This window comes from Schistocerca americana, chromosome 10, assembly GCF_021461395.2.
Source record: "Schistocerca americana isolate TAMUIC-IGC-003095 chromosome 10, iqSchAmer2.1, whole genome shotgun sequence".
Lineage (NCBI taxonomy): Eukaryota > Metazoa > Arthropoda > Insecta > Orthoptera > Acrididae > Schistocerca > Schistocerca americana.
The window spans coordinates 172,027,712-172,049,865 of NC_060128.1; the positions used below are offsets into that span (position 1 = coordinate 172,027,712).

General features: G+C 43.8%; 1 protein-coding gene across 1 annotated transcript in view; it reads right to left on the minus strand.

Moving 5' to 3' along the window:
• Positions 1-13,370, minus strand: part of LOC124552350 (glycoprotein-N-acetylgalactosamine 3-beta-galactosyltransferase 1-like) — a 53,993-nt gene extending 40,623 nt beyond the window's left edge. Inside the window, exons 1-3 of the mRNA XM_047126618.1 lie at positions 13,301-13,370; positions 7,085-7,285; positions 4,046-4,175 (exon numbers count right to left, since the gene is read on the minus strand). Of these exons, the coding sequence (XP_046982574.1) occupies positions 4,046-4,175; positions 7,085-7,285; positions 13,301-13,370 (401 nt within the window). The remainder of the gene's footprint in view (positions 1-4,045; positions 4,176-7,084; positions 7,286-13,300) is intronic.
• Positions 13,371-22,154: the final 8,784 nt, after the last annotated feature.

The following is a 22,154-nucleotide window of genomic DNA, read 5'->3' on the forward strand; positions in this document are numbered from 1 at the left end:
CACACTGCATGTTGTACCACCATACAGCGAGACCTTCAGAGATGGTGGTCCAGATTGCTGTACCCACCGGTACCTCTAATACCCAGTAACACGTCGTCTTGCATTGATGGATGCCTGCATTCGTCGTGGTATACTATCCACAAGTTCATCAAGGCACTGTTGGTCAAAATTGTCCCACTCCTCAACGGCGATTCGGCGGAGATGCCTAAGAGTGGTTGGTGGTTCACGTCGTCCATAAACAGCCCTTTTCAATCTATCCCAAGCATGTTTGATAAGGTTCCTGACTGGAGAACATGCTGGCCACTCTAGTTGAGCAAGTCGTTATCCTGAAGGAAGTCATTCACAAGATGTGCACGATGGGAGCGCGAATTGTCGTCCACGAAGGCGAATGCCTCGCCAATACGCTGCTGATATGGTTGCACTATCGGTCGGAGGATGGCATTCACATATCATACAGCCATTATGGCGCCTTCCATGACCACCAGCGGCGTACGTCGGCCCCACATAACGCCACCCTAATACATCAGGGAACATCCACCTTGCTACACTCGCTGGACAGTGTGTCTAAGGCGTTCAGCCTGATCAGGTTGCCTCCAAACACGTCTCCGACGATTGTCTGGTTCAAGGAATATGTGACACTCGTCATTGAACAGAACGTAATGCCAACCCTGAGCTGTCCATTCGGCATGCTGTTGGGTCCATCTGTAATTCGCTGCATGGTGTCGTTGCAAAGATTGATCTCCCTATGGACGTCGGGAGTGAAGTTGCACATCATGCAGCCTATTGCGCAGAGTTTGAGTCATAACACGAAGTCCTGTGGCTGCATGAAAAGCATAATTCAACATGGTGGCGTTGCTGACAGGGTTCCTCCGAGCCATAATCCACTGCAGCAGTAGCCCTTGGACGGCCTGAGCGAGGCATGTCATCGACAGTTCCTGTCTTTCTGTATCTCGTCCATGTCCGAGCTACATCGCTATGGTTCACTCTGACACGCCTGGAACTTCACTTGTTTAGAGCTTTTCCTGGCACAAAATGACAATGCGGACGCGATCCAACAGCGGTACTATCTAGGCATGGCTGAACTACAGACAACACGAGCTGTATACCTATTCCCTCCTGGAATTCATGGAACTGATTGGCTGTCAGATCCCCTCCATCTAATAGGCGCTGCTCATGGCTGGTTGTTTACAATTTTGTGCGGGTTTAGTGACATCTCTGAACAGTCGAAGGGACTGTGCTATGATACAATACCCACAGTCAACGTCTACCGTCAGGAGTTCTGGGAATCGGGTGTGATGCAATCCTTTTTCTGATATGTGTATATATACACTGTAATGAGCCAAAATATCATGACCATATGTTTAATAACTTTTTTGTCGGTCTTTGGAACGAAATGCATCACTGATTCTTCGTATCAGGGATCTGATGTTTTGATGGTAGGTTTGTGGAGGTACGCGGCGTTAGATGTCTATGCACAGGTTATGTGATAGGCGTAAATAACGGGCTGCTGATTTGCTACGCGGTGATGGCGCTCGATAGCGACCCACATAGTTTCCATGAGAGTTACGTCAGACTAATTTGGTCTCTGAGACATCGTCAGTTCACTAGAATGATCCTCAACCACTATAGCACGGTTTGGGCTCCGAAATATGGGCAATTATAATGCTGAAAGATGACATCGCCGTCGAGGAAGACTTCAAGTATGAAGGGATGCAGATGGTTTGCAACTGTCAGCGTGTCTTCGATTACTACCACAGGTCCCATGCATGCAATGTAGAATATCTCCCATAGCATAACGCTACTCTCACCAACCAGTATCTGTGGCGTGCTGCACGTTTTGAGCTGCCTTTCACCTCGATGATGCCGTTTGTGGAGACAACCATCGACCTAGTGAAGCAAGAATGTGATTCATGCGAAGAGCCGACACGTTTCCATTGATCGACGGTCGAATCCTGATGGTCCCGTGCCACTGCAATCATAATTGACAGTGTTATTGGGTCAACATGTGAAGACGTAGGGGTGGTCTGATGCGGAACTCCATGTTCGACAATGTGGTGGAACGGTGCACTCCAAAACACTTGTGCATCCACCAGCATCGCGCTCTTTCGGAGAGATGCCACAGATCACCATATATCCTACTTTACAGGGTAGTTAAGCCGCTGAACCCCACGTTCTGTGAAGAGTCGTGACGTCCAACCATTTAGCGCCTATTGCTGGTTTCACTGTCCTTCTACCTCTTTCCGTAGATGCTCATGACAGTTGCACGTAACATTCGAACAGCTTTGCCATTTTCAGATACTCCTTCACAGGTTCTGAGTAACAATAATCTGGTCTTTGTCAGAGTAGTTATCTCAATGTATTTTCCCATTTGCATCCCATATATTCGCTAGGGCGATCCCCCTCTGTGTCTTCTCCACTAATGTACTGCTTGCAACATGCCTGCAATGTGCCTGCAATGTCACCATACACCATCCTACATCAGGGCGGGTAGTGGCCATAATATTTTGGCTTACACATACACACACACACCCGTATATATATACAGGGTTATTACAAATGATTGAAGCGATTTCACAGCTCTACAATAACTTTATTATTTGAGATATTTTCACAATGCTTTGCACACACATACAAAAACTCAAAAAGTTTTTTTAGGCATTCACAAATGTTTGATATGTGCCCCTTTAGTGATTCGGCAGACATCAAGCCGACAATCAAGTTCCTCCCACACTTGGCGCAGCATGTCCCCATCAATGAGTTCGAAAGCATGGTTGATGCGAGCTCGCAGTTCTGGCACGTTTCTTGGTAGAGGAGGTTTAAACACTGAATCTTTCACATAACCCCACAGAAAGAAATTACATGGGGTTAAGTCGGGAGAGCGTGGAGGCCATGACATGAGTTGCTGATCATGATCTCTACCACGACCGATCCATCGCTTTTCCAATCTCCTGTTTAAGAAATGCCGAACATCATGATGGAAGTGCGGTGGAGCACCATCCTGTGGTACGTTTAGCTCCCTGCTTGCCTTATTCGTCGACTTCCGCGGGCTACGCATGAAACTTGCCCGCACGCGTTCAACCGTTTCTTCGCTCACTGCAGGCCGACCCGTTGATTTCCCCTTACAGAGGCATCCAGAAGCTTTAAACTGCGCATACCATCGCCGACTGGAGTTAGCAGTTGGTGGATCTTTGTTGAACTTCGTCCTGAAGTGTCGTTGCACTGTTATGACTGACTGATGTGAGTGCATTTCAAGCACGACGTACGCTTTCTCGGCTCCTGTCGCCATTTTGTCTCACTGCGCTCTCGAGCGCTCTGGCGGCAGAAACCCGAAGTGCGGCTTCAGCCGAACAAAACTTTATGAGTTTTTCTACGTATCTGTTGTGTGTCGTGACTATATGTCAATGAATGGAGCTACAGTGCATTTATGAAATCGCTTCAATCATTTGTAATAGCCCTGTATAATGAGAAAGAAAGTTGCTATTGACCATATAGCATGTTTCTGTCGCAGATAGGCACAACAAAAAGACTCCAGAATAAAAGATTTCGGCAATTAAGGCCTTCGTCAACAATAGAAACACACACACACACACACACACACACATACAAATTCAACTCACACACACGACTGCAGTTTCAGGCAACTGGAACCACACTTGAGCGTGCCTGCAGTTCTGTGTGTGAGTTGCGTGTGTGTGTGTGTGTGTGTGTGTGTGTGTGTGTTTCAGTTGCCTGAGACTGCAGTTGTGTGTGTGAGTGTGTGTGTGTGTGTGTGTGTGTGTGTCTATTGTTGACGAAGGTCTTAATGGCCGAAAGCCTTAATTGTGAGAGTCTTTTTGTTGTGCTTATCTATGACTCAGCATCTCCGTTATATGGTGAGTAGCAACTTTCATTCTCATTGTTACATTCCATCCTGGATTTTCCATTGTTATGGACAAATAGTATGTCTCCATCTGCTTGCAGATGGAGACATACTATTTGTCCATAGACTTCAAGTTAACAGTTTACGAGCAGGGAAGTGCCAGTAAGCTGTATCGACAGTACTTACGCCTTGTCATCGACCTTGAGTATCCAGTCGAAGTGCCATTCAGTCTTGTTGACGACGAACTCGAAGGCTGTTCTCATCTGCGACCATGGAGTCTTCGAGGTGTCCATCACTACTGTCGGGACAACAGGATCTAAAACACAACAGCAGAGCACGTCTCTATCAGCACAGGGTCTTTATCTCACATGGGTTGTGTGTAAAAAGGAAAGGTCAGTATTCAGAATGTGATTCAAACAGTAATTAGAAGCAAAAGGGTTCCAGATACATAAAATGTAATCTTTCACGGTAGGAAATGTCACAATTAATAAAATATTTCAGGCTAGAATGCCGTGGATGGCCGGATTTCACTTTAAAATCCAATCTTCAAAGCGTTCGGGAATCGTCACCTTAGTGTGCGCGATTAATGAGTGGATGGGGAAATATCTATTAGGAACATTACATATGTAGATTGTGGACAGTTCGGAATGTGGGTCTCACGGGAAGCGTGCAAGGGATAAAACCCTGTAGTCGAGCTATTCATCTGTGTCCTCGGTGGCTCAGATGGCTAGAGCGTCAGCCATGTAAGCCGGAGATCCCAGATTCGAGTCCCGTTCGGTACACACATTTTCAGCTGTCTGAAGCGAGGTATATCAACAACACCTGGCGCCAGCTGAGGGTTTCGATTAATTATCATTTATTCTAGAGAAGTTGCACAGTCATCAATGGTACCTGTTCCTTCGAGAACAGTTACTATCTTCATATATACTTTCTTAGACCATTACACCTGTGTGCAATCAGACATTAGCTAGTTCCCCCCACCCCCCTCCTACGCCCTTGCCACTATTTGCCTCCTCTCCCCCACATTATCACTAACTTTAGCAACTAACTAAACTGTAGAGTCGAAGACTTTTCTCGGCACATTTTTATTTTTAAAATGATGAAAGATGAATGATATTTAGTTTGTGTGTGTGTGTGGGAGGGGGGGGGGGGTAGAATGAATGGCGAAGGAACTGAAGGAGTTCCCGTTGAATCGCAATTGCTACCCAGAACTCCTTCTCAGATAAGAAAGCTAACTATCCACAGTGAGGGTAGACACCTGTTGCAAAACATACTGCCCCTCCATTGCGTCTCTCTAATGCGGCACTTGCTAGACCTGCACGCTGCAACCCCATTTAAAGTCAACAAATCAAAATGTGTGCACTACACTTACTGTTTGTGAATCACTTGATTGCTGGACTCAATTGTCACAAATTGGACAACTTAGGGATGATGGCTGCACGGCATAAGCCGAGCGGTCTAAGGCGCTGCAGTCATGGACTGCGCGGCTGGTCCCGGCGGAGGTTCGAGTCCTCCCTCGGGCATGGCTGTGTGTGTTTATCCTTACGATAATTTAGATTAAGTAGTGTGTAAGCTTAGGGACCGATGACCTTAGCAGTGAAGTCCCATAAGATTTCACACACATTTGAAGACTTTTTTTCGGGATGATAATGCTTTGTGTCTAACCGGTCAATAATAGTAATAATAATAATAATAATAATACACTTACACGATCACAATACCACAAATATAGAATACATCACATACATTCAGCAACAGAAAGATTCACATTAAGCAGAAAAGGAGGAGGAAGGGGATTTATCGACATAAAAAACCTGCATTATGGACAGGTAGACAATTTAAGAAAATTCTTTCTAGAATGAGCAGAAACTAGCAAAATACACAAAGCAAGCATTCATGTAAATACATCGGCTACACCATTGCAATTTCATAACCACTTCTACAACCCTTTAGATCACATAACATCAACAGATACGACGAAAGAAAATTGGAAAAAGAAAACACTACATGGCAAGCACCCATATCATCTAACACAGCCACGCATCGATCAAGACGCATCCAACACATGTCTAAGAAAAGGCAATATATACAGTGACACGGAAGGATTGATGATTGCAATACAGGATCAAACAATAAACACCAGATATTACAGCAAGCGTATTATTTAAGATCCCAATACTACAACAGATAAATGCAGACTTTGCAAACAACAAATAGAAACAGTAGATCACATCACAAGTGGATGTACAATACTAGCAAATATAGAGTACACCAGAAGGCATGTCAATGTAGCAAAAATAATACATCAACAACTTGCCATACAACATAAACTAATAAAACAACACGTTCCCACATACAAGTATGCACCACAAAATGTACTGGAGAATGATGAATACAAATTATACTGGAACAGAACCATTATAACAGATAAAACAAGACCACATAACAAACCTGACATCATACTCACCAATAAAAAGAAGAAATTAACACAACTAATCGAAATATCCATACCCAATACAACAAATATACAGAAGAAAACAGGAGAAAAAATTGAAAAATACATCCAAGTGGCTGAGGAAGTCAAGGACATGTGGCATCAGGATAAAGTTGACATTATACCAATTATACTATCAACTACAGGAGTCATACCACACAATATCCACCAGTACATCGACGCAATAGAGCTACATCCAAACGTATATATACAACTACAGAAATCTGTAATTATTGATACATGTTCAATTACCCGAAAGTTCCTAAACGCAATGTAACATATACCGTAGAGTTAAAAGGAAGTCATGCTTGATCAAGGTCCGCGTCACTTTCCATTTTTAACCAGACATAACGTCTGAGAAAGGAAAGAAATAATAATAATATTGCATACAGCCTTATATAGTTACTGCTGTGTCGTGCTGTGAATTAATTCATTTATCTGTTTCGAAGAGAGTATTAAAGCAATTTCCGGACGATTGCAGGTATTATCTACAAACTGGAGAAGACATTTCTTGAAATATGTAGAATCTGGTACGCATATGTCTCACTTTTATCATCAGCAACGCACGGGACGAAGCAAAAGACATGCGTGTAGTGAGTGGACTATGTGAGGAACCTGTAACCGCCACCGCATTAACGCTACTAACTGAGAAAAACCAGTATTAGAGTGCTACAAAATTATGATAATAGTAATGATCTCTAGACGAGGCTTTATGAATAACAGTTACGCACGCGGCCGGGAGCTGAGGAAGAGCAGGTGGTCGCAGCGTGCCCACCACGTGCCCCGCACAGCGTCGGCGCTCGAGTTGTGTGGTTCGAGCTGCTCCGACGAAATGTCTGCACTGGGTCCCCACTGCTCAGCCCGCGTAGCCACCATGCACAGTATGCGCACTCGCTGCTGCGCCCATTCAGACAGCGTGTAGTTGCACGGGCCTGCAAACAAACCAGAGTCACGAAAATATCCCTCTAATAGTTCTGTTGAGGATGAGATCATTAGAGATAAATGAAATTACCAAATTTCAGAGACTCTTCTAGTCTCATACAGATATGATTTTGTTGAAGCTTAGCCGCGCAGGATTAGCCGAGCGGCCTAAGGCGTTGCAGTCATGGACTGTGCGGCTGGTCCCGAGTCCTCCCTCGGGCATGGGTGTGTGTGTTTGTCCTTAGGATAATTTAGGTTAAGTAGTGTGTAAGCTTAGGGACTGATGACCTTAGCAGTTAAGTCCCATAATATTACACGCACACTTGAACTTTTTTTTTATTATCGAAGCTTAGTGGCTAACACACCTGCCTTGTAAGCAGGAGACACAGGTTCGATTCCTAGCCATGACACAAATTTTCACTCGCCGCTTTAGTCTTTATGTATAAAATCATTAGCGATAGTTTGGGAGCATATACAGGGTGGTCCATTGATCGTGACCGGGCCAAATATCTTACGAAACAAGCGTCAAACGAAAAAACTAAAAGAACAAAACTTGTCTAGCTTGAAGGGGGAAACCAGATGGCGCTATGATTGGACCGCTAGATGGCGCTGCCATAGGTCAAACGGATATCAACTGCGTTTTTTAAAAATAGGAACCCCCATTTGTTATTACATATTCGCGTAGTACGTAAAGAAATATGAATGTTTTAGTTGGACCACTTTTTTCGCTTTGTGACAGATGGCGCTGTAATAGTCACAAACGTATAAGTACGTGGTATCACGTAACATTCCGCCAGTGCGGACGGTATTTACTCCGTGATACATTACCCCAGTTAAAATGGACCGTTTACCAATTGTGGAAAAGGTCGATATCGTGTTGATGTACGCCTATTGTGATCAAAATGCCCAACGGGCGTGTGCTACGTATGCTGCTCGGTATCCTGGACGACATCATCCAAGTGTCCGGACCGTTCGCCGGATAGTTACGTTATTTAAGGGAACAGGAAGTGTTCAGCCACCTGTGAAACGTCAACCATGACCTGTAACAAATGAGGATGCCCAAGTAGGTGTTTTAGCTGCTGTCGCGGCTAATCCGTACATCAGTAGCAGACAAATTGCGCGAGAATCGGGAATCTCAAAAACGTCGGTGTGGAGAATGCTACACCAACATCGATTGTACCCGTGCCATATTTCTATGCACCAGGAATTGCATGGCGGCGACTTTGAACGTCGTGTACAGTTCTGTCACTGGGCACAAGAGAAATTGCGGGACGATGATAGATTTTTACACGCGTTCTATTTAGCGACGAAGCGGCATTCACCAACAGCGGTAACGTAAACCGGCATAATATGCACTATTGCGCAACGGAAAATCCACGATGGCTGCGACAAGTGGAACATCAGCGACCTTGGCGGGTTAATGTATGGTGCAGCATTATGGGAGGAAGGATAATTGGCTCCCATTTTATCGATGGCAATCTAAATGGTGCTATGTATGCTGATTTCCTACATAATGTCCTACCGATGTTACTACAAGATGCTTCACTGCATGACAGAATGGCGATGTACTTCCAACATGATGGATGTCTGGCACATTGCTCGCGTGCGGCTGAAGCGGTATTGAATAGCATATTTCATGACAGATGGATTGGTCGTCGAAGCACCATACCATGGCCCGCACGTTCTCCGGATCTGACGTCCCCGGATTTCTTTCTGTGGGGAAAGTTGAAGGATATTTGCTGTCGTGACCCACCGACAACGCCTGACAACATGCGCCAGCGCATTGTCAATGCATGTTCGAACATTACCGAAGGCGAACTACTCGCTGTTGAGAGGAATGTCGTTACATGTATTGCCAAATGCATTGAGGTTGATGGACATCATTTTGAGCATTTATTGCATTAATGTGGTATTTACAGGTAATCACGCTGTAACAGCATGCGTTCTCAGAAATGATAAGTTCACAACGATACATGTATCACATTGGAACAACCGAAATAAAATGTTCAAACGTACCTACGTTCTGTATTTCAATTTAAAAAACCTACCTGTTACCATCTGTTCGTCTAAAATTGTGAACCATATGTTTGTGACTATTACAGCGCCATCTATCACAAAGCGAAAAAAGTGGTCCAACTAAAACATTCATATTTCTTTACGTACTACGCGAATATGTAATAACTAATGAGGGTTGCTATTTTCAAAAAACGCAGTTGATATCCGTTTGACCTATGGCAGCGCCATCTGGAGGGCCAACCGTTGCGCCATCTGGTGTCGCCCTTCAAGCTAGACGAGTTTCGTTCTTTGTAGTTTTTTCGTTTGACGCTTATTTCGTGAGATATTTGGCCCGGTCACGATCAATGCACCACCCTGTATAGTTTTGAAAAATGAAAAAGTAAAGCAACTATCAATTTGCAGGTCGGGTGTTGTTGTTGTGGGTTTAATAAATCTATGCGGCAAGTAGTGATTTTGCAGTCTGTCTTGAGGTTGATTCACGCTGAGTGTCGATTAAATGGAACAGGAGGCAATCACACAGTCAAATAGCGGTGTGTTGTACACTACAGAGAAATCGACACATAATCATTTCATTTTGCCCAGTAGCGAACGCTGAAAGTGAGGTAGACATATATCATTAATAATTAAAAAGTATCGAAATTACTGTCCATTGGTGTAGAAAATTTAAGGACGAAATTAACATTTGCATAATGTGTCACTGCCAAGGAATGTAACACGGTGAACACATATAAAGAACTGCTATAGTATACACAGCAGGTAAACCTCGTAAGGCGAGAGGTGGGAACATATTATGGACGTAGAGACGTCGTGGAACATGATCATTTTGGAATATGAGTATCTACACATATCATCTATACGATTTTTTGTTTACTCTCTACCGGTTTCGACTATTACGTCATCTTCGAGGAGAAAAACATTGTACATAATTGGATCAACCATACATTTCATATATGAAGCATACAAATGTAGAATATATGTAATTATCGTAACAGTCTGTCTTAACACAGTCCATATAAACATGTGCCATGGCATAACTACAGTAGTGCACATTTAGTGATAACTCCATACTTAATAATTAAGGCTTCTCGGGTCTGTAGAGTGTCTTAGTAGATGTTTTGGTAGGCAACCCATGATTGTAAATGTGCCGTTGGATATAAAATAACTTTGAAGACCAGTTCACTATCAAATCTCCCACTTCAGAGTTCGCACACAAGTTGGGAAGAGGTTGCCCTGTTGTAATTATGACGCATAACCTCTGTCCAACTACAAAAATGGCTATGAGAAATTAGTACACCCGAAACGAAGAGGGTTGTATGTGGTTCTCCGCAACAGGCTGCACACACTACTCTGGAAAGGATGGCCTCCGTCATGTAGGATGTCCTTCGTCATGCAGGAGAGAACCTGAGGACAAGTACACGAAACATTGCCCTTGCCATGTGCTCACACAGCAGACACGTCAAACCTCAGTGTCTCTGCTGTGTGCGCACCGTGAAGTGGGAGAATGAAAGTGATCTGATCTTCAAATACCCAAACAGTACATTTCCAGAATGGGTTCCTTATCAAAACTTCATCTACTAAGTCTCATCTACTAAGTCCCCCCTGCATCTCCTATAATCCTGTAGTAGTAATTTTGAATCATGCAGTAAGAACCTGAAATTAGTTCACCTTGAAGTGGCAACGACAATGCCAAGTTAATCAGAATACAGAGAGTAAACCTGAAGCTGATGTTACATCACAACATGAAACCAGCAACATAAAATGTAAAGTGTATTATAGCCCATTTCACTTTATGCACAAAAGAGAAGACCCTTTGATTTTGGATCCAGTGAATTATGATTTGGGAACAGTCAGTCCAGTTTTTGGCTCCCAATATTATGTCCAATAAATTGTAAAACGTGTACAATTGCTTTGCTTACAGTTCCATGATATGGTGTCCAATAAATCATAACATGCGAACAATTGGCCCAGTGTTGGCCTCCCAGTATTGGATCGTATACATTGCAGCTCATGTACATTTCATCTGCTGTCTGTTTCCCAGTATGAGGTCCAATAAATTGTAACAGGAGAACATTCCGCCCTTTGTTAAGTATTGTGTGTACAGATAGTCTTCTGGCAGCCTACTGAAATTGGCCCAATAAATCGTAACGTGAAAACAGTTGGCTCGATGTTGGACTCCCATACTGAGTACAATAAATGGCGTATACTGTTAGAACACTGACACTTCCCCAGTACAGGGTCCAAGAAACTGTTACATGTCAACATTCAGCCCAGTAATGGACTCTCAATATTATCAGCAATAAATTGTAGCATGTGCTAGGTAGTACACTGGGAGCCCCTCCATACTGGGTCCAATAATTCATAACATGCCATCAGTCAGCACAACATTGTACACCAAGAATGAGATACGATAAATTATAATACGTGTATTATTGGACCACTCTTACCTCCTCGATACGGGTCCAATAAATCGTAATGAGTGAACAGTCAACACAATGTTGGACTCTCAATATTTTGTCCAACAATAATTTGTAACATGTGAACAGTCACTCCAGTGAAACTTCCTGGCGGCTTAAAACTGTATGCCGGAACGAGACTCGAACTCGGGACCTTTGCCTTTCGCGGGCAAGTGCTCTACCAACTTAGCTACCCAAGCACGACTCACGCCCCGTCCTCACAGCTTTACTTCCGCCAGTAACTCGTCTCCTACCTTCCAAACTTTACAGAAGCTCCCCTGCGAACCTTGCAGAACTAGCACTCCTGAAAGAAGATATTGCGGTGACATGGCTCCGGGGGATGTTTCCAGGCTGAGATTTTCACTGGCGGAAGTAAAGCTGTGAGGACGGGGCGTGAGTTGTGTTTGGGTAGCTCAGTTGGTAGAGCACTTGCCCGTGAAAGGCAAAGGTCCAGAGTTCGAGTCTCGGTCCGGCACACAGTTTTAATTTGCCAGGAAGTTTCATGTCAGGGCACACTCCGCTGCAGAGTGAAATTCTCATTCTGGAAACATCCCCCAGGCTGTGGCTAAGCCATGTCTCCGCAATGTCCTTTCTTTTAGGAGTGCTAGTTCTGCAAGGTTCTCAGGAGAGCTTCTGTAAAGTTGGAAAGGTAGAAGACGAGGTACTGCCGCCCGCAAAAGGCAAAGGTCCCGAGATCGAATCTTGGTCCAGCACACAGTTTTAATCTGCCAGGAAGTTTTATATCAGAGCACACTCCGCTGCAGAGTGAAACTCTCATTCCAGTCACTCCAATGTCGGACTCCCAATATTTCGTCTAATAAATGGAAAGGGCGTGTGGCTAGGGCCTCCCGTCGGGTAGACCGTTCGCCTGGTGCAGGTCTTTCGATTTGACGCCACTTCGGCGACCTGCGCGTCGATGGGGATGAAATGATGATGATTTGGACAACACAACACCCAATCCCTGAGCGGAGAAAATCTCCGACTCAGCCGGGAATCGAACCCGGGCCCTTAGGATTGTCAGTCTGTCACGCTGACCACTCAGCTACCGCGGCGGACATTTCGTCTAATGAATTGTAACATTTGTTTAGTTGATATGTTATCAACCCCTCCCACCCCCTACTAATCCCCTTCCAAAAAAAAAAAAAAAATGGTTCAAATGGCTTTAAGCACTATGGAATTTAACGTCTGAGGTCATCAGTCCCCTAGACTTAGGACTACTTAAACTTAACTAACCTAAGGACATCACACACATCCATGCCCGAGGCAGGATTCGAACCTGCGACCGCAGCAGCAGTGCGGTTCCGGACTGAAGCGCCTAGAACTACTCGGCCACAGCGGACGGCAATCCCCTTCCCCTCAGAATCAGATTCAATAAATCATAGGTGTGAACAGCAGACCCACTGTTGGATTTACAACATTGTCTGATAAATTTTAGGGTGTGAACAATTGGTTTGCTGTTGGGCCATCATATCAAGTGCAACATGTGGTGCCGTCTTTAAGGGCCCTAAGGTAATTGAGCCCAGATATTGACGAAAGTGGGGTGTGGGATGAACTCACCTCGATGCCCGGAGATTGCCAGCCGCAGCCGCCGCCCTGGCCAGGAAACACCCAGCAGCCATCCCAGCATGAGGCCCGATACCAACACCGTGGAGGCACCCGGCAGCAAGTGACACCCACATCTGTTGACTCATGGAAATGGTGTCCGCTTTCATGAGCTGGCATGTCACCCTCTTCCAGAGGATCCTATTTCCTACAATTAGTACATTTCATGGGAGTGGAAAATTTTTGCAGAGGTGTCATGTGAATTTATAATGCTCACGAGAGTACACTACTGGCCATTAAAATTGCTACACCAAGAAGTAATGCAGATAATAAACAGGTATTCATTGGACAAATATATTATACTAGAACTGACATGTGATTACATGTTCACGCAATTTGGGTGCATAGATCCTGAGAAATCAGTACCCAGAACAACCACCTCTGGCCGTAATAACGGCCTTGATACGCCTGGGCATTGAGTCAAACACAGCTTGGATGGCGTGTACAGGTACAGCTGCCCATACAGCTTCAACACGATACCACAGTTCATCAAGAGTAGAGACTGGCGTATTGTGACGAGCCAGTTGCTCGGTCACCATTGACCAGACGTTTTCATTTGGTGAGAGATCTGGAGAATGTGCTGGCCAGGGCAGCTGTCGAACATTTTCTGTATCCAGAAAGGCCCGTACAGGACCTCCGATATGCGGTCGTGCATTATCCTGCTGAAATGTAGGGTTTCGCAGGGTTCGAATGAAGGGTAGAGTCACGGGTCCTAACACATCTGAAATGTAACGTCCACTGTTCAAAGTGCCGCCAATGCGAACAAGAGGTCACCGAGACGCGTATCCAATGGCACCCCATAACATCACGCCAGGTGATACGCCAGTTTGGCGATGACGAATACACGCTTCCAATGTGCATTTACCGCGATGTCGCCAAACACGGATGCGACTATCATGATGCTGTAAACAGAACCTGGATTCATCCGAAAAGTTGACGTTTTGCCATTCGTGCACCCAGGTTCGTCGTTGAGTACACCATCGCAGGCGCTCCTGTCTGTGATGCAGAGTCAAGGGTAACCACAGCCATGGTCTCCAAGCTGATAGTCCTTGCTGCTGCAAACGTCGTCGAACTGTTCGTGCAGATGGTTGTTGTCATACAAACGTCCCCATCTGTTGACTCAGGGATCGAGACGTGGCTGCACGATCCGTTACAGCCATGCGGATAAGATGCCTGTCATCTCGACTGCTAGTGATACGAGGCCGTTGGGATCCAGCACGGCGTTCCGTATTACCCTCCTGAACCCACCGATTCCATATTCTGCTAACAGCCATTGGATCTCGACCAACGCGAACAGCAATGTGGGGATACGATAAACAGTAATCGCGATAGGCTACAATCCGACCTTTATCAAAGTCGGAAATGTGATGGTACGCATTTCTCCTCCTTGCACGAGTCATCACAACAACGTTTCACCAGGCAACGCCGGTCAACTGCTGTTTGTGTATGAGAAATCGGTCGGAAACTTTCCTCATGTCAGCACGTTGTAGGTGTCGCCACTGGCGCCAACCTTGTGTGAATGCTCTGAAAAGCTAATCATCTGCATATTACAGCATCTTGTTTCGCGTCTGTAGCACGTCATCTTCGTGATGTAGCAATTTTAATGGTCAGTAGTGTATTTAATTTCCATTTTTGTAATTATTATTCTTGTATGCTTGTTATAGTCCAAATGAATTATTTTGTGATCGACAAATGTCAGTGGCGAAGACCGATGCTGCCAGATAATATGCAGCCAGATAGTACTCATATCCAGCATGCTGCCTGCTCACTTGATTTACAGTGTGAGTCACTTACTATTGCCACCAAAAATAACTCCGAAAGTATGATTGGAACTGAAAAGTTTGTGGGACAAAAGTTGCATGGGACAACAAGGGCCATTATATGACGTTGGTATCTTGTTGCTAGGTGGGGTCGCTTCAGAGGTATGAAGGTCGATTTTGTTTTTTAAATGGGATGCTATAGTTTGGTACTTATTTTCTGATAGCGGCTATCGAGACGATTCCAATGATGTGTAACAGTAAAGTCAACGAAGGTCAAAAAGGTGGCATGGACGTCCGTTTACAGAAGGTGTTCGAAGTGATGACCTTTGGTATCAATGCAGTGCTGCAATCCTCTTATCATGCATTGAGTGGTATTCCTTATCACACCGGCATTTATCGTAGTACATGCTCTGATAATTCTCTCTCGCATATTTTCAGGTGTAGTTGGAATGTCTTTATATACAATGTCTTACGAATCCCCACAAGAAAAAATCCAGAGGCGTCTAGTCTAGCGAACTAGCCGGCCACGACACATCTCCTCTGCGTCAAATCCAACGATTTGGGAATTGTCTCTGCAACTCATTTCTAGCCATCAGCGAAAAATGTTCCGGACACCCATCGTGTTCATGCCACATTCTGTACCCTGTTCCTAAAGATATTTCTTGCAATAACAGACCTAATGTTTCTTGCAGGAATGTGATGTACTTCCTTCCATTAAGATTTCCTTCGATGAAATAGGGGCCTATAATTCTGTCCTCCAGAATCCCACATCATACACTCACCGACAACGGTTTTTGGTGTGCAACTTGCCGCAGCCAATATGAATTTTCAGTTGCCCAATAATACATGGTATGCAAATTAACATTTCCACGGTTCGTGAATGTAGCCTCGTCAGTATATGAAATCAAATTAATAAATGCGTCCTCCCTCTGAATCTGAAGTTGAGCCCATCGTCAGAATTCAATGCGGCGCATTCAATCCGTACCAGTTAATTCTTGGTGGACACTAACATGACGATGCAGAACACGAACAACGCTACTCTGGCTCATGCCAAATTCCCTTGCGAACTAACACAAGGATCTCGAACCACAGTGACAGGAGTACCAATTTCTCTTTCCTCGTTAGTAACTTTCCTTTCCCGAAAATGTTTTCGATGCGTTAAAGACACAGTTCTTCTCAATTTATCACACACATATTTAAATGTATGACATGTAGGGTGAGTACGTTGAGGATACCTTTCAGCGTATAAGTCTCTAGCTGTCACTGAATTTCGTTGGCATTCTCCGTAATTGAGAAGAATATCGACTTGTTCTTCGCAGAAATACATAATTCACATTCACTTGATCCTACGATACTATTCTTACCGTTCCTATTAGTGTTGTATCGCGAAATTGTCGAACGGTGTTTACATGTCAATGGCATGTTAGATGGCTACCCCGTATTCGGCGAATATTTACTATTTGCATGATATACGAGAGAGAAATTACAGAGCATGTGCTTCGATAAGTGCCGAAGTGATAAGGAATACCACTCAATCCATGATAAGAAGATTGCAGCACTGAATTGACACCAATGGTCATCACTTCGAACACTTTCTGTAAATGGACGTTCATGCCACCTTTTTGACCTTTGTTGACCTTCAAAGGTCTCACTGTTACACATCATTGGATTCGTCTAGATAGCCGCTATCAGAAAATAAGTACCAAACTATAGCATCACATTAAAAAAAAAAAAAAAACAAAGTTGACCTTCATATCTCTGACGCGACCCCACCTAGCAACAAAAAACCAACGTCATATAATGGCCTTCGTTGTCCCATGCAATTTTTGTCCCATAAACTTTTCAGCTACTATCATACGTTCGGAGTTATACTAGGTGGCAAAAGTTATTGACTCACTCTGTATATAAATCCTTAATAACTTTCAGATATCTTGACCAGATTTCTTATTATTTCTAAAATCGCTTAATGCATTTCGTCATTTCATCATTTTCATAGACTTTAAAATACGGGTCAAACTAGCGTCTAAAGATATGACATTTTATTATTAACTTTCAATATGTCGAAATTAATCTTGTTTACCCCTTCAACCCCCCCCCCACCCCCCACCCTTTCATTGGTTCATGGCATTTTACAATGCCTGTTATATACAGATCTTACGTATAATATTTTATGTGTGCCATTTCTAAACCTATTCCCTTCCCATCCCCTTATGATCTTTATAATTTTAACTTTTACAAATTTTTTATCAATTGTCGTGCATAGAATCACAGCTTATGGTTTGTCATGTAGCTATACGTATTTCTTTGAGAATCATCTTTGATTCCTGGAAAAAATGGTGTCACATAATACACTGAGGTGAGAAAAGCCATGAGATACCTCCTAATATCGTGTCGGACCTCCTCCTGCCCGCTGCAGTGCCGCAACTCGACGTATCATGATCTGAACAAGTCGTTGGAAGCTCCCTGCATAAATATTGAGCCATGCTGCTTCTATAGCGGTTGCTGGTGCAGGATTCTGTGCACAAACTGATCTCTCAATTATGTTACATAAATATTTAACAGGATTCATGCCGGGCGATTTAGGTAGCCAAATCATTCACTTGAATTGTCCAGAATGTTATTCGAACCAGTTGTGAACAATTGTGGCCCGGGGACACAGGGCACTGTCATCTATAAATATTCCATCATTGTCTGGGAGCATGAAGTCCATGAACGACTGCAAATGGTCTCCAAGCAGCCGAACATAACCATTTCCAGGCAATGATCGGTTCAGTTGGACCAGAGGACCCAGTCACTTCCGCGTAAACACAACCTACACCATAATGGAGCCATACAAGCTTGCACAGCGTCTTGTTGACAACTTGGGTCCATGGCTTCTGGGGTCTGCGCCGCACTCGAACCCTACCGTCAGCTCTTACCAACTGAAATCGGGACTCTTCCCCCAGCCCAAGGTATTCAAGTCGTATACAGTCTGACCAGTGTGGTCACGAGCCCAGGAGAGGCACTTAGCAAAGGCACACCACGACAGTCGTCTGCTGCCACAGCCCATTAACGCCAAATTTCGGTGCACTGTCCTAACAGATGTGCTCGTTGTACATTCCACATTGATTTCTGTGGTTATTTCACGCAGTGTTGCTTGTCTGCTAGCACTGACGACTCTATGCAAAGACCGCTGCTGTCGGTCGTTAAGTGAACGCCGTCGGCCACTGCTTTGTCCGTAGTGAGAAGTAATGCCTGAAATTTGGTATTCTTGACACACTCTTAACACTGGATCTCGGAATACTGAATTCCCTAACGATTTCCGAAATGGAATGTCCCATGCCTCTAGCTCCAACTACCAATCCACTTCCCGTCGTGCGGCCATAAACACGTCGGAAACATTTTTACATGATTCACCTGAGCACTTGCAAATGACAGCTCTGCCGGTGCTCTGCCCTTCTATACCCTGTGTACGCGATATTACTGCCATCTGTCTGTGTGCGTATCAGTATACCATGACTTGTCACCTGAGTGTAAGTAATCGGCAAAGTGACCCATTCATTAAAGTCATTCGCTTGCCGTTTCCTCACAAAAGAGAACGTTCAAGGATATGAGGTGGGTCGACGTATTATCACAGAGAATCAGCATTTAGTAAATACACTACTGGCCATTAAAACTGCGACTCCACGAAGATGACGTGCTTCGGACGCGAAATTTAACCGACAGGAAGAAGATGCTGTTATATGCAAATGATTAGCTCTTCAGAGCATTCACACAAGGTTGGCGCCGGTCGTGACACCTACAATATGCTGACATGAGGAAAGTTTCCAACCGATTTCTCATACACAAACAGCAGTTGACCGGCGTTGCCTGGTGAAACGTTGTTGTGATGCCTCGTGTAAGGAGGAGAAATGCGTACCATCACGTTTCCGACTTTGATAAAGGTCGGATTGTAGCCTATCGCTATTGCAGTTTATCGTATCGCGACATTGCTGCCCGCGTTGGTCGAGATCCAATGACTGTTAGCAGAATGTGGAATCCGTGGGTTCAGGAGGGTAATACGGTACGCCGTGCTGGATCCCAGCGGCCTCGTATCACTAGCAGTCGAGATGACAGGCATCTTATCCGCATGGCTGTAACGGATCGTGCAGGCACGTCTCGATCCCTGAGTCAACGGATGGGGACGTTTGCAATACAAGAACATCTGCACGAACAGTTCGACGACGTTTGCAGCAGCATGGACTATCAGCTCGGAGACCGTGGTTGCGGTTACCCTTGACGCTGCATCACAGACAGGAGCGCCTGCGATGGTGTACACGATGACGAACATGGGGGCACGAATGGCAAAACGTCATTTTTTTGGATGAATCCAGGTTCTGTTTACAGCATCATGATGGTCGCATCCGTATTTGGCGACATCGCGGTCAACGCACATTGGAAGCGAGTATTCGTCATCGCCATACGGGCGTATCACCCGGCGTGATGGTATGGGGTGCCGTATGTTACACGTCTCGGTCACCTCTTGTTCGCATTGACGGCACTTTGAACAGTGGACGTTACATTTCAGTTGTGTTACGACCCGTGGCTCTACCCTTCATTCGATCCCTACGAAACCATACATTTCAGCCCTGGCCAGCACATTCTCCAGATCTCTCACCAATTGAAAACGTCTGGTCAATGGTGGCTGAACAACTGGCTCGTCACGATACGCCAGTCACTACTCTTGATAAACTGTGGTATCGTGTTGAAGCTGCATGGCAGCTGTACCTGTACACGCCATCCAAGCTCTGCTTGACTCAATGCCCAGGCGTATCAAGGCAGTTATTACGGCCATAGGTGTTTTATCTGGGTACTGATTTCTCAGCACCTATGCACCCAAATTGCGTGAAAATGTAATCACATGTCAGTTCTAGTATAATATATCTGTCCAATGAATACCCGTTTATCATCTGCATTTCTTCTTGGTGTAGCAATTTTAATGGCCAGTAGTGTAAAATCTTTGTGAGTACACTGTTAACTACACAAACAATGATCAGAGACACTTAGATATGCGTGGCAGAAGTAAGGTGTAACCTTGGTCCAAAAAACCGTGTAACTTATGGCCAATCCTCACTTGCATTTTTTTGCAGTATGATTCCGCTTGCCAACAATTGCCCAATGCTCTGAGCTGGAACTTGTCTCGATTACGTGGGGGTCGCCTATCTGGATACCGTTCCTGATACCGACATAGTGCAGGTTGCGTAAAACGACATCGGTAGGGACAGCTTAATCACGCTGTATATTACCTACGTCGTACATATTACATGAACGCTGTAAAATACTGAACTTAGGCGCAGCTTCAGTTCAGTAATTTATTTGTGTAAGTAAAAATCACAAATGCTGTTCTTTTTGATGATGTTTGGCTACAGAAAAGTAGAAATTACCTTACGCCTTTTATTAAACATACATTATCATGTCTGAGGTACTTTTTTACTGTTCCTACGTCCCTATGGAGTAAGTCATTTTCAATCTGCGGGAGGAATATTCTCTTCTCAGTTTTTTGTTAGTTGCTGTCACTGAAAAATTCGTGCGAAGTGACCCATCGCGCACGAAAAACGCAACGCAATTTATTGCCAACCACACTTACTTGAAATTTGAAGGGAGCTCCTACTATTTCAGTTATCTTTTTATAAAATTAATTTTTAAGTCACGTTTTCACAAGTGTTGTATTTTTTAGTTGTGCCACTCTTCTTCCTGGGGTGTGCTGTGTATTATGTATTTTCATTTTTGTGACCTGTTTCACACCCTTGAGAATCTGCTGATCAATAGGTATAGGAAGGAACAGTCTATCTGAGTTTATCTAATCAGAGGCTAAAACTGTATGCACTAAATTAGTATCACTGTCATTAATTTAAAAAAGGCTGTTTGTACGGTTACGCTAAGTAGCTGCTGTTTATCTTCTACTATTAGGTTAATGGAAGATAGAACATATCAGTTCTGCAAGATATCATGCAAGATGGCCTGGAGGCAGCACTAAATTGGTTCTCATCAAATACACTGCTTCGCAATCCTGAAAAAAACCAGCAGATTATACTAGGATTGTCAAAAGAGGTAGAGGTGAAAGCAGTTAAAATTCTAGGAATTCATGTAGACTAAGTTAATGTGGGAAACACACATCAACCATACCTGCACAAAATTGTCTCGAGTTACGCATTTAATGTGGAAACTGAGAAGCCTAGCGACAAAAGAATATTTAAGAGTTATTTATTTTGAACTCTTTCAGTCACATATAGAGTATGGACTGCTGATATGGGGACACTCTCTTCACATCACTGAAGTTCTAAAAATTCAGAAGGAAGTGATATGAGCAATGAGCAATTCTGGTAGATTAGAGCACTGCTGGCCACTGTTCATTCAGCTGAAAATATTAACAGTTATTAATCTTTATATATATGCCTCAGCATTGTATGCAAAAAACAATATAGCAGATTTTGAAATGAGGGAAAACATATACCACCATAATACCAGAGGCAAAACAAAATTAGACAAGCCTAGGCACATGCTGACAAGAACAGGGAATTGCTATCTAATCAACAGTCTAAAAATATTTAATAAACTTCCATTTTCTGCTCGGTCGGCTCACATAAGTAGCTTCACGACCAAGCTACTAAACTGCTTACTAATCAATCCTTTTTACAATATAACAGAATTTATTAATATAAAATCAATTGACATTAATTTTTAAGGATTTCATTATGTGATGTCACTGAATGTATTTATCTTACATTATGGTGTATGCTATCATCTATGGGCACTATTTGCAATTCTCATTTAGCTTTAAGGTTACTATTCAAGGAAAATGTTATATGATATCCATGTAAATTGCCTATTCCACCTCAGGTGGTCAATGGTGAATAAAGAATCTGAATGACTACATGACTCCATTGACTGAAGAGAATATCAGATATTTACGTGATGGAGAAGAGAAGGAATCCTTATTTGCAATGCTAATAACACAAAGTTTTTCTTCAAGAAGCAATTAAATAATTTGTATAAGTAGCGATTCTTGTTTATAACTTGTTCAACAGCAT